The 17,474-nt window shown below is 38.0% G+C and overlaps 1 protein-coding gene across 12 annotated transcripts in view; it reads left to right on the top strand.

The window, feature by feature from the left end:
* The window catches only part of Cyp2c13 (cytochrome P450, family 2, subfamily c, polypeptide 13), an 80,476-nt gene extending 63,335 nt beyond the window's left edge, over positions 1 to 17,141 (top strand). Inside the window, exons 8-11 of one of the 12 annotated variants that reach the window (XR_015653155.1) lie at positions 2,013 to 2,154; positions 2,896 to 2,953; positions 9,748 to 9,806; positions 16,723 to 17,141. Coding sequence is in view for 8 of the 12 variants with exons in the window: in XM_087608828.1 (XP_087464954.1) it covers positions 2,013 to 2,154; positions 2,892 to 3,040; positions 9,748 to 9,806; positions 16,723 to 16,819 (447 nt within the window). In the remaining 4 variants the exon portion in view is untranslated. Of the gene's footprint in view, positions 1 to 2,012; positions 2,155 to 2,891; positions 3,565 to 9,747; positions 9,807 to 14,756; positions 14,794 to 16,722 lie in introns of all 12 variants that reach the window. The other 11 variants (XR_015653186.1, XR_015653163.1, XR_015653127.1 and 8 more) reach the window with 11 other exon arrangements.
* The last annotated feature ends 333 nt before the right edge of the window (positions 17,142 to 17,474 follow it).

Here is a 17,474-nt window from a genome sequence, read left to right as displayed (position 1 = left end):
TCATGCTTATCACCCTGTACAAAACTTAAGTCCAAGTGGATCAAGACCTCCACATCAAACCAGATACACTCAAACTAATAGAAGAAAAAGTGGGGAAGCATCTCGAACACATGGGCACTTAAGAAAATTTCCTGAACAAAACACCAATGGCTTATGCTCTAAGATCAAGAATAGACAAATGGGATCTCATAAAACTGCAAAGCTTCTGTAAGGCAAAGGACACTGTTGCTAGGACAAAACGGCAGTGAATAGATTGGGAAAAGATCTTTACCAATCCTACAACTGATAGAGGCTTATATCCAAATTATACAAAGAACTCAAGAACTTAGATTGCAGGGAGACAAATAACTCTATTAAAAATGGGATTCAGAGCTAAACAAAGAATTCACAGCTGAGGAATGCCGAATGGCTGAGAAACACCTAAAGAAATGTTCAACATCTTTAGTCATAAGGGAAATGCAAATCAAAACAACCCTGAGATTTCACCTCACACTAGTGAGAATGGCTAAGATCAAAAACTCAAGTAACAGCAAATGCTGGCGAGGATGTGGAGAAAGAGGAACATTCCTCCATTGTTGGTGGGATTGCTGACTGGTACAACCATTCTTGAAATCAGTCTGGAGGTTCCTCAGAAAATTGGACATTGAACTACCTGAGGATCCAGCTATACCTCTCTTGGGCATGTACCCAAAAGATGCCCCAACACATAACAAAGACACATGCTCCACTATGTTCATAGCAGCCTTATTTATAATAGCCAGAAGCTGGAAAGAACCCAGATGCCCTTCAACAGAGGAATGGATACAGGTAATGTGGTATATCTACACAATGGAATATTACTCAGCTATCAAAAACAATGACTTTATGAAATTCATAGGCAAATGTATGGAACTGGAAAATATCTTGAGTGAGGTAACCCAATCACAGAAAAACACACATGTTATCACTCATTGATAAGTGGATATTAGTCCAAATATTTGAATTACCCTAGAGAAACAGAACACATAAATTCAAGCATGATTACCAAAATGCAAATGCTTCACTCCTTCTTTAAAAGGGGAACAAGAATATCCTTGGGAGGCAATATGGAGACACAGTTTAGAACAGAGGCGGAAGGAACACCCATTCAGAGCCTGCCCCATATGTGGCCCATACATATACAGCCACCAAATTAGATAAGATGGATGACGAAAATTAGGGCAGGCTGACAGGAACCGGATATAGAACTTTCCTGAGAGACACAGCCAGAATACAGCAAATACGTAGGCGAATGCCATCATTACATCACTGAACTGAGAATGGGACCCCTGTTGAAGGAATCAGAGAAAGGACTGAAAGAGCTTGAAGAGTCTTGAGACCCCATATGAACAACAATGCCAACCAACCAGAGCTTCCAGGAAGTAAGCCACTATCCAAAGTCTATACATGGACTGACCCTGTATTCCAACTGCATATGTAGCGATGAACAGCCTAGTAAGAGTACTAGTGGAAGGGGAAGCCCTTGGTCCTGCCAAGAATGAATCCCCAATGAATGTGATTGCTGGGGTGAGGGCAGTAATGGGTGGAGGATGGGGAGGGTAACACCCATAGAGGAGGGGAGGGGGAGAATTTAGGGTGAAGTTGGCCTGGAAACCAGGAAGGGGAATTACAATCAAAATGTTAATAAGAAATTCTCAAGTTAATAAAGATGAAAATAAAAAGGAAAGAAAAGAAAAGCAGTTGAAAAGCTAGATCAGCAGCAGGTGATGAGATAAACCTTCAGGAAAAAAGAGTAACCAACAATAGCACCAAATCTCCAATTCCAACTTCAAATGTCACTGAATATGCCTTCCTCACACCAGTGCGGCTAATCTCAGAATCCTTCCTGCCCCTTGCATATGTTGTATATTGAAATGTCCTTACTATTCTTTGTACTTCCTCTATGGAGGAGAAGGTGAACAATATTATTTCCCTTATCTTTTAGCACTCTGATATATTCATACATTGCTTTCTTTGTTGTGTGTTCTTTGCAGGGAACAGCAGTACTAACATCACTTACATCAGTGCTGCATGACAGCAAGGAGTTTCCCAACCCAGAGATGTTTGACCCAGGTCACTTTCTAGATGAGAATGGAAACTTTAAGAAAAGTGACTACTTCATTCCTTTCTCAGCAGGTAATAGAAACTCATTCCAAGGGCTCCAGTACTTGAGTGAGGATCTGTGGTGACTTCTATATTGGTTCCCAATTGCTTGTGGATTTGCAATTTGTGCATGATCAGAAGCATTACTCCCAGTGTCCATTTGCTGTCCTTGATAATGATGACACTGTTTCCTTGACAGAATCAAATATTAGGGATTAAATTTGTTCAAACTTTCCTAGCCATCCTAGTCATTATACATCTGCAATTTTCCTTAATGTACATCTTGGGTATGCAAAATACCTTATTCTAGAGACTAAATGCTACTCAGCCTTTGAGCAATCACCATTAAGACAAAGAATCAACCATAATTTGAGTGCATGCCTTTGTTGTGTCACTCTACTACAGGCTCAGCTATCCATAAAAAATTAAAAAGGTAAAAAAATAAATAAATAAGATAAAGACATCAAAAATGCTCCAATATGCATAAAGTATATGTAGAGAAGTGAAGGAGCAAACAGGCTCATACAGTTGGTCTTGTGGTTGGAAAGAATTACATATGACTGAAAAACCCTGGTACTTGGGAGAATTCTCCATAATTTTTGCTCTCTGATACCTCAAATTTAAAATGGTAAAGTGAATCAACACTATAATTGAGAAATTTCTACCTGCCAAAAAGAATATAAGTGATATACAGCAGAAAAAAAGGATAATATTTTCTGATCTAATTTTTACTGTTTTGGTTTCATGTCGCGCCCACCTCGACCGGCAAGGAAGACGCAACACCGTTGGATCCTTCTCAATCAGCCTTTATTGCAGGAACACCTCATTGATAGTACGGGGACCCCGGGGAACAAAGGCACTTGCCTTAAGTACAAAACAGACAGCATGGCTAAGGACTTGTCCTCGGGGGATTGGTGGAGTAAAGACATCTTATTAACATGCTTATCAACTATGACCTAGTAAAGATGTCAGAAGAAAGCTAAAGGCGGTAGTAATACAAGCGACCACTAGATGTCAGTGCTATAGATAAATGCTCCCAACAGTTTCATACATGTGTAGAAGGTTTTAGATCAAACAATACCAATATTTGTACACAACCTTCATGTGTCCTTAATACATGTTCGGCAGAATTGTCTTTCCAACTTCAACACATTTTTGCGCATTTTGCACACCTTTGTGCACAATGTCATGTTATAAGTTCATTTGTTTATTGACAACCTCTGGATAATAAGTAACCCACAAATGGCCTATGATGAATAAAACTGGCTTTCCCTGTCTTAGTAGCATGCAGCTGTCAGTAAATCTTCATTAGGATAGAGGCTTTGTGAGCACATTCCCAGCAATTACTAGAAATTTGGCTGGTGTTTGACTTTCTTATAAAGCTAATAAAGGACTTGATAAATGGCTCAGCTATTAAGAGAACACGCAGCTCTTTCCATAAATGTGAGTTGAATGCCTAGCACCTATTTTGGGTGCTAACAACAACCTGTATTTCTTCTTCCAGGAGACCTTGAGGACTCTTCTGAACTCCCTAGTTAACTTTGACATTCAGTCACCCACACATGCAAATGCTATATACATTTATTTTTGCAAAAGAAGATAACGAAACATACATATACAATACTTTCTAGGTCTAGATGTAAGAAACTTCTAGGTTCCCCATGAGGTCCTTGTAATTGTGACAGGAGACTACGCTGGGATCATGAGCTTCACTACTGCTCTCTCAATGAGGATACTTTTTTATGAATATCACATCTTCTTACCTAAAGTCTATGTTTAGGCTGTTGACTGTGGACTCATGTTCAGTCATGAAGTGATTTTGGTAACAAACTCATAACTTAATTCCTTCAGTCTGTTTGATTTTGTGTCAACACCATCCTGATTCTATTACTATAGCTCTGTAGTACAATTTGAGGTCAGTTATAGTGATGGTCACTGTCCATTTATTATCATTCAGGATTGTTTCAGCTATCATGGATTTTTGTGTTTCTGTTATATTATGCTGATAATTCATTGTGTTTGAATTTCAATGAGGTTGGTGTTGAATCTGTAGATTTTAGTAAGATAATCACTTTTCACTCTATTAATCCTGTTGATCTGTGAGCATTTGGGGATATTTCCATCTTCTGATCTCTTCAGTTAACTTTTTTTCAATATTTTAATTTTCTGTTTTTTAATTCTTTCACTTGTTTGTTACCCTAAGATGTTTTTTGTTGTTAAAATTGTGCAAAGTATTGTTGCTCTGATTCTCAGTACAGTTGTTGTTTGTATAAAGAGAGCCTGTTGGTTTTGTGTTAAGTTTGTATGATGGTACCTTCCTTAAAGAGGTATCAGCTGTTGAAATTACCTAGTATAGATTTTAGGGTTTTATAGATAAAATCTTATCATCTGCAATTAAGGATAATTTGAAATATTCCTTTCCTACTTTTATACCTTGATCTCCTTCAACTGTCTCATTATTCTAGCATAGATTCAAGTACTATATTGAATGAATATTGAGATAATGGACATTCTTTTCTTATTCCTGATTTTTCGAAAAATGCTTATAGACTTTCTGTTTAGGATGTTTGGGCTATAGGTTTGCTCTAAAATAACTTGCATTGTGTTGAGTAAAGTTCCTTCTTTTTCTAAGCTCTCCATGACTTTTCTCATGAAGGAACACTGTGTTTCAGTGAAAGCCTCTTCTAATGAGATGATCATGATGTTCTTACCTTTTAATATGCTTTCGTTGTGCTTCACATTGATTTCTATATATCAAACCATCTCTACATGTCTGGGATGAAGCCTTCTTGATAATATTTTTCAGTATTCTGGTATTTGGTTTGCAAGTAATTTTACTGAGAATTGTTATACCTATGATTATAAGACAATTTAGTTTATGATTCTCTTTTATATTTGGGTCTTTAGGTGGTTTAGGCATCCAGGTAATTGTGACCTTATAACGTGAATTAGGTAGTTTCTTTTGCTTCTATTTTGAAGAATGATTTTGGAATTATTGACTTTAATTTTCTTTGAAACTGGTAGAATTCTTTGCTGAATCCCTCGGACCCTGGGCTTGTTTTATTATGAGACTTTTAATTACGGGACATGGATCCCTCCCCATACCCCCCCTTAGTTGGTGGTCTAGTCCCTAGGATCAGTGGTTGGTCTGGCAGGCAATTTCTTCCTAGGGGGTTGTCATCCCCCTCAGCTCCTCTAGTCCTTCTGCCAGCTCCCCACTGGGTCCTTGAGCACAATCTGATGTTTAGCTCTAAGCATTCACATCTACATTATTCAGTTGCTAGCAGTACCTCCCCAGGAACAACCATACCAAGTTCCTCTCAGCTTGTACCTCTTGGCAAAGGCAACAGTGTCATGTTTGGCGTCTATAGATAGGATGGAAATCCAAATGGGGCAGTCTGCAAATGGCTCTTCCTTCAGTCTCTGTTCTATTTGTGTCCCTGTCTTTCCTTTGGATGGGAATATTCTGGTATAAAATTTTGAGATGGGTGGGTTTTCCATCTCTCAACTGGCCATCTATGGAAGGTGGTCTCAACAGTTTTTATCTCACCTTCTCTGTGCATTTCAGCTAAACTCATCCTTGTTGGTTCCTGGGAGTCTCTCATTCCCTTGGCATATGGGCGCTCTAGTAGCTATCCCCAGTTCCTCACCCCCAGTGCTACATATTTTCATTCTATTTGCTGACCCTCTTTACCTCTCTCAGGTCCACATCAGTATCTCATAGTATTCCTTTATAATTCTCTGGATATTCTCACTGTCTATTTTCATATCCCAATTTCAATTCTGACTTTATGAACTTGGATTTTGTCCCTTCATCATTAGGTTAGTTTTGTCATTGGTTTATCAATCTTATTTTTCTCAAAGAGTCAATAATTCCTTTCACTGATCCTTGGTATTGTTTTGTTGTTGTTGTTGTTGTTTTTTTTTTTTTTTCTAATTTCAGCCCTGAATTTGATTGTTTCTTCCCATTTACATCTTCTGGATGTTATTTCTTTTCTTTTCTTTTTTTTAAATTAACTTGAGTATTTCTTATATACATTTCGAGTGTTATTCCCTTTCCCGGTTTCCGGGCAAACATCCCCCTCCTCCCTCCTCTTCCTTATGGGTGTTCCCCTCCCAACCCTCCCCCCATTGCCGCCCTCCCCCCAACAGTCTAGTTCACTGGGGGTTCAGTATTAGCAGGACCCAGGGCTTCCCCTTCCACTGGTGTTCTTACTAGGATATTCATTGCTACCTATGAGGTCAGAGTCCAGGGTCAGTCCATGTATAGTCTTTAGGTAGTGGCTTAGTCCCTGGAAGCTCTGGTTGCTTGGCATTGTTGTACATATGGGGTCTCGAGCCCCTTCAAGCTCTTCCAGTTCTTTCTCTGATTCCTTCAACGGGGGTCCTATTCTCAGTTCAGTGGTTTGCTGCTGGCATTCGCCTCTGTATTTTCTGTATTTTGGCTGTGTCTCTCAGGAGCGATCTACATCCGGCTCCTGTCAGTCTGCACTTCTTTGCTTCATCCATTTGTCTAATTGGGTGGCTGTATATGTATGGGCCACATGTGGGGCAGGCTCTGAATGGGTGTTCTTTCAGTCTCTGTTTTAATCTTTGCCTCTCTCTTCGCTGCCAAGGGTATTCTTGTTCCCCTTTTAAAGAAGGAGTGAAGCATTCACATTTTGATCATCCGTCTTGAGTTTCATTTGTTCTAGGCATCTAGGGTAATTCAAGCATTTGGGCTAATAGCCACTTATCAATGAGTGCATACCATGTATGTCTTTCTGTGCTTGGGTTAGCTCACTCTGGATGATATTTTCCAGGTCCAACCATTTGCCTACGAATTTCATAAAGCCGTTGTTTTTGATAGCTGAGTAATATTCCATTGTGTAGATGTACCACATTTTCTGTATCCATTCCTCTGTTGAAGGGCATCTGGGTTCTTTCCAGCTTCTGGCTATTATAAATAAGGCTGCGATGAACATAGTGGAGCACGTGTCTTTTTTATATGTTGGGGCATCTTTTGGGTATATGCCCAAGAGAGATATAGCTGGATCCTCAGGCAGTTCAATGTCCAATTTTCTGAGGAACCTCCAGACTGATTTCCAGAATGGTTGTACCAGTCTGCAATCCCACCAACAATGGAGGAGTGTTCCTCTTTCTCCGCATCCTCGCCAGCATCTGCTGTCACCTGAGTTTTTGATCTTAGCCAATCGCACTGGTGTGAGGTGAAATCTCAGGGTTGTTTTGATTTGCATTTCCCTTATGACTAAAGATGTTGAACATTTCTTTAGGTGTTTCTCAGCCATTCGGCATTCCTCAGCTGTGAATTCTTTGTTTAGCTCTGAACCCCATTTTTTAATAGGGTTATTTGTCTCCCTGCGGTCTAACTTCTTGAGTTCTTTGTATATTTTGGATATAAGGCCTCTATGTGTTGTAGGATTAGTAAAGATCTTTTCCCAATCTGTTGGTTGCCGTTTTGTCCTAACCACAGTGTCCTTTTCCTTACAGAAACTTTGCAGTTTTATGAGATCCCATTTGTCGATTCTTGATCTTAGAGCGTAAGCCATTGGTGTTTTGTTCAGGAAATTTTTTCCAGTGCCCATGTGTTCCAGATGCTTCCCTAGTTTTTTTTCTATTAGTTTGAGTGTGTCTGGTTTGATGTGGAGGTCCTTGATCCACTTGGACTTAAGCTTTGTACAGGGTGATAAGCATGGATCAATCTGCATTCTTCTACATGTTGACCTCCAGTTGAACCAGCACCATTTGCTGAAAATGCTATCTTTTTTCCATTGGATGGTTTTGGCTCCTTTGTCAAAAATCAAGTGACCATAGGTGTGTGGGTTCATTTCTGGGTCTTCAATTCTATTCCATTGCCTGTCTCTGTACCAATACCATGCAGTTTTTATCACGATTGCTCTGTAATACTGCTTGAGTTCAGGGATAGTGATTCCCCCTGAAGTCCTTTCATTGTTGAGGATAGTTTTAGCTATCCTGGGTTTTTTCTTATTCCAGATGAATTTGCAAATTGTTCTGTCTAACTCTTTGAAGAATTGGATTGGTATTTTGATGGGGATTGCATTGAATCTGTAGATTGCTTTTGGTAAAATGGCCATTTTTACTATATTAATCCTGCCAATCCATGAGCATGGGAGACCTTTCCATCTTCTGAGGTCTTCTTCAATTTCTTTCCTCAGTGTCTTGAAGTTCTTATGGTACAGATCTTTTACTTGCTTGGTTAAAGTCACACCGAGGTACTTTATATTATTTGGGTCTATTATGAAGGGTGTCGTTTCCCTAATTTCTTTCTCGGCTTGTTTCTCTTTTGTATAGAGGAAGGCAACTGATTTATTTGAGTTAATTTTATACCCAGCCACTTTGCTGAAGTTGTTTATCAGCTTTAGTAGTTCTCTGGTGGACCTTTTGGGATCACTTAAATATACTATCATATCATCTGCAAATAGTGATATTTTGACCTCTTCTTTTCCGATCTGTATCCCCTTGATCTCCTTTTGTTGTCTGGTTGCTCTGGCTCGAACTTCAAGAACTATATTGAATAAGTAGGGAGAGAGTGGGCAGCCTTGTCTAGTCCCTGATTTTAGTGGGATTGCTTCAAGTTTCTCTCCATTTAGTTTAATGTTAGCAACTGGTTTGCTGTATATGGCTTTTACTATGTTTAGGTATGGGCCTTGAATTCCTATTCTTTCCAGGACTTTTATTATGGAGGGGTGTTGAATTTTGTCAAATGCTTTCTCAGCATCTAATGAAATGATCATGTGGTTTTGTTCTTTCAGTTTGTTTATATAATGGATCACGTTGATGGTTTTCCGTATATTAAACCATCCCTGGATGCCTGGGATGAAGCCTACTTGATCATGGTGGATGATTGTTTTGATGTGCTCTTGAATTCCGTTTGCCAGTATTTTATTGAGTATTTTTGCGTCGATGTTCATAAGGGAAATTGGTCTGAAGTTCTCTTTCTTTGTTGTGTCTTTGTGTGGTTTAGGTATAAGAGTAATTGTGGCTTCGTAGAAGGTATTCGGTAGTGATCCATCTGTTTCAATTTTGTGGAATAGTTTGGATAATATTGGTATGAGGTCTTCTATGAAGGTTTGATAGAATTCTGCACTAAACCCGTCTGGACCTGGGCTCTTTTTGGTTGGGAGACCTTTAATGACTGCTTCTATTTCCTTAGGAGTTATGGGGTTGTTTAACTGGTTTATCTGTTCCTGATTTAACTTCGGTACCTAGTATCTGTCTAGGAAATTGTCCATTTCCTGTAGATTTTCAAGTTTTGTTGAATATAGTTTTTTATAGTAAGATCTGATGATTTTTTGAATTTCCTCTGAATCTGTAGTTATGTCTCCCTTTTCATTTCTGATTTTGTTAATTTGGACACACTCTCTGTGTCCTCTCGTTAGTCTGGCTAAGGGTTTATCTATCTTGTTGATTTTCTCAAAGAACCAACTTTTGGTTCTGTTGATTCTTTCTATTGTCCTTTTTGTTTCTACTTGGTTGATTTCAGCTCTGAGTTTGATTATTTCTTGCCTTCTACTCCTCCTGGGTGTATTTGCGTCTTTTTGTTCTAGAGCTTTTAGGTGTGCTGTCAAGCTGCTGACATATGCTCTTTCCTGTTTCTTTCTGCAGGCACTCAGCGCTATGAGTTTTCCTCTTAGCACAGCTTTCATTGTGTCCCATAAGTTTGGGTATGTTGTACCTTCATTTTCATTAAATTTTAAAAAGTTTTTAATTTCTTTCTTTATTTCTTCCTTGACTAGGTTATCATTGAGTAGAGCATTGTTCAATTTCCAGTTTCCCTTCATATCTTTCATCTACACTGCTTCTATGAGAGTGCTCTCCCACCCACCCACCCACCAATTCCTGCCTTACCATTATAGCATTCTCCAATGTTGGGGCACTGAGTATTCACAGAACCAATGTTCTCCCCTCCCATTGATGCCAGATTAGGCAATCTTCTGCTACACATGCAGCTGGAGTCATATATCCCTTTATGTGTAAACTTTGGTTGGTTGTTTAATCCTTGGGAGCTCTAGAGTGTTTGGTGGATTAATATTGTTCTTCCTATAGGGTTGCAAACCCCTTCAGCTACCTCAGTCCTTTCCCTAAATCTTCCATTTGGATCCCCACGATCAGTCTGATGTTTAGATACAATTATCCATGTCTGTATTTGTCAGGCTCTGGCAGAGCCTCTCAGGAGACAGGTATATCCCGATCCTGTCAACAATCACTTCTTTGCATCAGCAATAGTGCCTGGCTTTGGTATGTGCATAGCGATAAGTCCCCAGGTGGGGCCGACTCTGGATGGTCTTTCCTTCAGACTCTGTTCCATTCTTTGTCCCTTTATTACCTTTAGACAGCAGCAAATCTGTCTAAATTTTTATATTTTTGTGATGGGTGGGTGGCCCCATGCCTAACCTCTGGATATGGTCTTTACAGGTTCTCTTTCCCCTTTGTTGGCTATTTCAGCTAATGTCATCCCAGTTGGGTCCTGAGAGCCTCTGGCTTTCTTGGCTTCTGGGACTTTCTGGTAGTTGCACCCAGTTTCCCATCTCTCACTGCTATACCTCTCAGTTCAATTTCATGATTCTCTGTACATCTCCCCTGACTCCTCCCACACCAAGTCCTGTACTCCCCCTTTTTGCTCCCTCACCTCTCTCCCTCCCAAATGCCCCCTCCCTCTACCTCCTGGGATTATTTTGTTCCCCCTTCTAAGTAGGACTGAAGCATATAAATGCTGATTTTCCTTTTTCTTGAGCTTCATATGGTCTGTGAGTTGGATGGTGGCTATTCCAAGATTTATGCATATTATCCACTTATCAGTGAGTACATACTATGTGCATTCTCTTGTGGCTGGGTTACTTCAGTCAGGATATTTTCTAGTTTCATCTATTTGCCTAAGAATTTCATGAAGTCATTTTTTAAAGCTGAGTAATACTCCACTGTGTAAATGTACCACATTTGCTGTATCCATTCCTCTCTTGAGGGACATCTGGTTTGTTTTCAGCTTCTGTCAATTATAAATCAGGGTGCTATAAACATAGTGGAGGATGTGTTTTTGTTATATGTTGGAGCATCTTTTGAATATATGCTCAGGAATGGTATAGCTGGATCTTCACATAGATCTATGTTCAATATTCTAAGGAACTTTTCAGCCTGATTGTCAGAGAGGTTGTTCCAGCTTGTAAGTCCACCCCCAATGGAGGAGTGTTCATCTTTCTCCACATCCTCACCAGCATCTGCTGTTGCCTGAGTTTTTGATCTTAGATATTCTGACTGGTATGAGGTGGAACCTCATGGTTGTTTTGATTTGCCTTTTCCTGATGATTAAGAATGTTGAACATTTCTTTGGGTGCTTCATGGACATTTGAGATTTCTTATTTGAGAATTCTTTTTATAGTTCCATAACCCCAGTTTTGATAGGCTTATTTGGTTCTCTGGAGTTTCACTTCTTGAGTTCTTTGTATATATTGGATAATAGCCTTCTATCATATGTAAGATGGGTAAAGGTCTTTTCCCAATTAGTAAGTTGCCATTTTGTCCTGATGACAGTGTCCTTTGCCTTGCAGAAATTATTCAATTATTTTATAAAATCCTATTTGTCTATATTTGATCTGAGAGCCTGGACCATTGGTGTTCTGTTCAGTAAATTTTTCTCTGTGCTAAATGTCCAAGGCTCCTCCCCACTTTGTCATCTGTTAGTTTTAGTATATCTGGTTCTATGTGTATGTCTTTGATCCATGTGAACTTGAGCTATGTACAGGGAATTAAGCATGGTTGAATTTACATTTTTCCTCATGCCAACCACCACTTAAGTTAGCACCATTTGTTGAATATTCTGTCTTTTTTCCACTGGATAATTTTGGCTTCTTTTTCAAAGATAAGGTGATCATAGATGTATGGGTTTAACTCTGGGTTTTCAATTCTATTACACTGATCTACCTGTATGTCACTGTACCAATGCCATGTAGAGTTTATCACTAAAGCTCTGCAGTAGAGCTTGTGGTCAGATGGTGTTTCCTCCAGAATTTCTCCTATTGCTGACAATAGTTTTTGCTATCCTGGATTTTTCATTGTTCCAAAAAATTTGGGAATTGTTTCCTATTTCTGTGAAGAATTGCCTTGGAATTTTGATGGGGATTTCATTGAATCTGTAGATTGCTTTTGGTATGATGGCCATTGTTTACTATGTTAATTCTGCTGATCCATGAGCATGGGCGATCATCCCACCTTCTGAGGTCTTCTTTGATTGACTGAGGTCTTCAGAGACTTGAAGTTCTTGTCATACAGATCTTTCACTTGCTTTGTTACAGTCACACCAAGGTAGTTTATAGTATTTATGACTCTTGTGAAGGGTTTTGTTTTCCTATTTATTTCAAGCCACTTTACTGAGGATGTTTATCAGCTAGTTATAGGAGATCTCTGGTGGAATATTTGGGGTCACATAAGTATACCATTATATTATCTGCAAATAGTGATATCTTTACTTTTTCCTTTCCAATTTATATTCCTTTGAGCTCCTTTTGTTTTTGAATTGCTCAGGCCATAACTTCAAATACTATATTGAATACATAGGGAACAAGTGGGTAGCCTTGGTTAGTCACTGATTTTAGTGGATTGCTTCAAGTTTCTCTCCATTTTGTTTGATGTTGGCTATTAGTTTGCTGCATTTTTCTTTTATCATGATTAGGTTTGTGCCTTGAATTCCTGACCTTTCTAAGATTTTTCACATGAAGTGGACTTATATATTGTTCATGCTTTTTTAGCATCTAATGAGATGATCATTTGTTTTTTCTTTTATTTTCTTTTTAATGTGAGTTACAATGATGGATTTCCATATCTTGAATCATCCCTGTATTCCTGGGATGAAGCCTAGTTGTTCACAATAAATGATCATTTTGATGTGTTCTTGGATTTGGTTTGTGAGAATTTTACTATTTGTGCATCAAAAATTATAAAGAAAATTTGTCTGAAGGTAACTTTTTTTCTTGGCTCTTTGTGTTGTTTAGTTATCAGAATAACTGTGACTTCACAGAATGAATTAGGTAGTGTTCCTTATTTTTCTATTAGGTGGAATGATTTGAAGAGTATTGTTATTAGGTCTTCTTTGGAGTTCTGATAGAATTCTGCACTAAAACTGTCTGGTCCTGGACTGGTTTTGGTTGGGAGAATTTTAATGAATGTTTCTATTTCTTTAGTGGTTACGGCAATGTTTAGATGGTTTATATGATCCTGATTTAACTTTGGTATCTGGAATCTGTCTAGAAAATTATCCACTTCAAAGTATTCCAGTTTTGTTGAGTATAGGCTTTTGTAGTAGGATCTAATGATTTTTTGAATTTCTTCAGGTTCTGTTGTTAAGTTTCCATTTTCATTTCTATTGGTATTAATTTTGAAACTGTCCCTATGCCCTCTGCTTAGACAGGCTAATGGTTTATTTATTTGGTGATTTTCTCAAAGAACCAGCTCTTGGTTTGTTGATTCTTTGTATGATTCTTTTTGTTTCTACTCAGTTGATTTCAGCCCCAAGTTTGATTATTTCCTGCCACTTACTTCTCTTGAGTGTTTTTGATTCTTTTTGTTCTAGAGCTTTCAGATGTGCTCTTAAGCTGCTAGTGTGTGCTCTCTCTAATTTCTTTCTAGAGGCACTCCTAGTTATGAGTTTTCATCTTAGCACTGCTTTAGTGTCCCATAACTTTGGATAATTTGCATCTTCCTTTTTCATTGAATTCTAAAAATTCTTTAATTGGTTTCTTTATTTCTTCTTTGACCAAGTTATCATGAAGTAGAGAGTTGCTCAGCTTCCATGTATATTTTTGTTTTCTGTTGTTTTTGTTGTTATTGAAGACCAGCCTTTGTCTGTGATGATCTGATAGTGTGCATGGAATTATTTCAATCTTCTTGTGTTCATTAAAGGTTATTTTGTGACAAATTATATGGTCAATTTTCAAGAAGGTATGAGGTATTGAGAAGAAGGTATTTTATTTTGTTTTAGGGTAAAATGTTCTACAGATATCCGTTCTGTTTTGTTCACAGTTTCTTTTAATTTCAGTGTGTTTGCCTTTAGTTTCTCTTTCCATGATCTGTTCATTGATGAGAGTGAGATGTTGAAGTCTTCCACTACTATTGCGTGAGGTTCAATGTGTGCTTTAGCTCTAATAAGGTTTCTTTTACAAATATGATTTTCTTTGCATTTGGAGCATAGATGTTCATAATTGAGCATTCAACTTGGAAGATTTTTTATTTGAGGAGTATGAAGTGTTCTTCCTCATTTGTCTTGATAACATTTGGTTAAAAGTTGATTTTATTCAATATTAGAATGGCTACTCTAGCTTCTTTCTTGTGACCCTTTGCTTGGAAAAAAATTTCTAGCTCTTTACTCTGAGGCAGTGTCTGTCTTTTTCACCAAGGTATGTTTCATGTATGCAGCAAAATGATGGGCCCTGTTTACATATTCATTTTTTTAGTTCATGTCTTTTAATAGGGTAATTGAGTCCATTGATGTTAAGAGATATTAGGAACCAATTTTATTTTCTTCCTGTTATTTTTATTTTTATAGGTATAATTATGTTTGTGTGGCTATCTTCTTTTTGGTTTGTTGCAAGAAGATTAATTTCATGCTTTTTCTTGTGTGTCAGGAGCCGTAATGTGATGTGACAATCAAATAAGAAGCAGGTAATCTCCCTGAGATGGCCTACTTTGAGCTATTATATAATCTGAGACAGGTTTGCCCTTACTCAGCAAGGCTGTAAGGGAATATATTTTAGGAAAGATTCCTGCTATTAATGTTTTTCCTGTTATTATTAAACATACATAACTTTTCTTCTTGTGACCTTCAATTAGCAGCCTGAAAGTTAGAGCCCAGCAGTTCCTGCTGAGATAGTACCAAGACTATTTACTTAATCCCTTGCTGTTTTAGGAAGCTGATGCTAAGTGCCAGAGATTGCAATTTCTGGCCTCAGAGGAACACAAAAGACAGGTCAGCTCCAGTAATACAGTAACTTAGACTTAGATAAGTAAACTTTTTATTATTCTGCAACCCTAAATATCTAGTAAGACAAAATCTTACCCTCTGCTGACTCTTTTCCCCCTCTGCTGTCTCAAGAAGAACTGACAAGAAAGAAGATGCCGGCACTTTTGTATAGTTTCACTCCTTCTGTTGAAGTTGTCCATTTATTATCTATATTAGAGTTGTGAGTTTTAAAGATATTATGTAAATTGACTTTTTTATGGAATATCTTGTTTCTCCATCTATGGTAGTTGAGAGTTTTGCTGAGTATATTAACCTGCAGTGGCAATTTTGTTCTCTTAGGGTGTGTAAGACATCTGCCCAGGATCTTTTACCCTTTAGAGTCTTAGTTAAGAGGTCTGGTATAATTCTTATAGGTCTGCCTTCATATGTTACTTGACCTTTTCCCCTTACCACTTTGTTTGTTTTGTACATTAGTTGTTTTGATTATTATGTGACAGGTAGAATATCTTTTCTGGTCATATCTATTTTGGGTTCTGTAAGCCTCTTGTATATTTATGGGTATCTCTATCTTTAAGTTTGGGAAGTATTCTTCTATGCTTTTGTTGGAGATAGTTACTAGCCTTTTGAATTGGGAATCTTCACTCTCCTCTATACCTATTATCCTTAGGTTTGGTCTTCTCATTGTGTATTTGAATTCCTAGATGTTTGGGTTAGGAATTTTTTAAATTTTGCATTTTCTTTGACTGTTGTGTCAATGTATTTTATGGTATCTTCTGCCCCTGAGATTCTCTCTTCTATCACTCTTATTCTGTTGGTGATGCTAGTATCTATGACTCCTGATCTATTTCCTATGTTTTTTACCTCCAGGGTTTTTTGATTTGTGGTTTCATTATTGTTCCTATTCCACATTTTAGATCCTAGATTGTTTTATTCATTTCCTTTTACTGTTTGGTTGTATCTTCTTGAAATTCTTTAAAAGGTTTTGTTTTTCTTCTTTAAGGCCTTCTACCTGTTTTCCTATATTTTCCTGTATTTCTTTAAGGGAGATATTTATGTCCTTTTTAAGGTCCTCTATCTTCATCAGCAAGAGATATGATTATAGGTCAGAATCTTTCTTTTCAGGTTTGTTGGTGTATCCAGGACTTGTGGTGGGAGAATTGGGTTCTGATGATGCCAAGTAGACTTTGTTTCTGTTTCTTATGTTCTTATACTTGCCTATTGCTATCTGGTTTTCTGTGGTGTTAGCTGGTCTTCGTGTCTCTGACTGGAGCTCATTCCCTGTGTGAGCCTGTGAGCCTATGAGCTTAGGTGTGTCAGCATTCATGGGGGACAAGTTATCTCTAGGCAGGATTGGGGTGGGGAAGGCTGTGGCCTAGGATCATTTTCTGGTGACATATGGAAACTGTTGGCAAAAATTTATTTCTTAACATCATATGTTATCAGGGAAATATATTTTTCACCTTTTTTAACTTGTTTAAGTAGTTTTCCATTCAACCAGCAATACATCTAACTGCTTATTCAATAACTCATTAAATTTTATCCTCTGATGTCAGTTAAAAACACAGAAAAAAATCTCAAACTCACTTATGTACTTGGCATAGTTACCTTCTTTCCCTCTTTATTTCCCACAGGAAAACGGATGTGTTTGGGAGAGAGCCTGGCCCGCATGGAGCTGTTTCTATTCCTGACAACCATTTTACAGAATTTCAAACTAAAATCTCTGGTTGACCCAAAGGACATCAATACAACCCCAATATGTTCTTCACTTTCTTCAGTTCCTCCCACTTTCCAGATGCGCTTCATCCCTCTCTAATGAAAACCAGAAAACAGAAATGAAGATGAGGAAAGATCCTGCTGTTTTGTTTTCTGAAGGTACCCACAGAAGCCTTCATTTACTACTGTCATAGAAATGCCACTGTATCCTTCCTTCTTCTCACAGCTTCGGTTCTCTATTTGTCCAAGGATAATAGTTCTGCATTATATAGTTCCTAAACTCAATGTAAAAGATCCTGATAAAGAAGCCACTTCAAATAAAAGAGTTCTACTGTGATACCCTGTTTATAAACACATTTTGGGAGCTCCTAAGGGGAAAAAAACAAGTTGTGCTCTTACCTCCATATATGCCTCTACACACACACACACACACACACACACACACACACACACACACACAAATACACACACACAAATACACACACACACACACTGCCTATTTTCTTTTCCTGTAAATATATATGTAAGCAAATTTATTGGTGAGGAAGATATGAGAAATCTCTTTAGCTAGGCATCACCTAAAGTTACTGGAACTATTTACATTTGAAATAGATGTACTGTTTCCAGGAGACTGTGTCCAGGAGTAGGTTCACACTCTACAAAAACAAGG

Source organism: Rattus norvegicus, chromosome 1 (assembly GCF_021556685.1).
Source record: "Rattus norvegicus strain SHRSP/BbbUtx chromosome 1, alternate assembly SHRSP_T2T, whole genome shotgun sequence".
NCBI classification, from domain to species: Eukaryota; Metazoa; Chordata; class Mammalia; order Rodentia; family Muridae; genus Rattus; species Rattus norvegicus.
The sequence above is the reverse complement of the archived record's forward strand: the minus strand, read 5'-3'. Positions and strand labels throughout refer to the sequence as shown.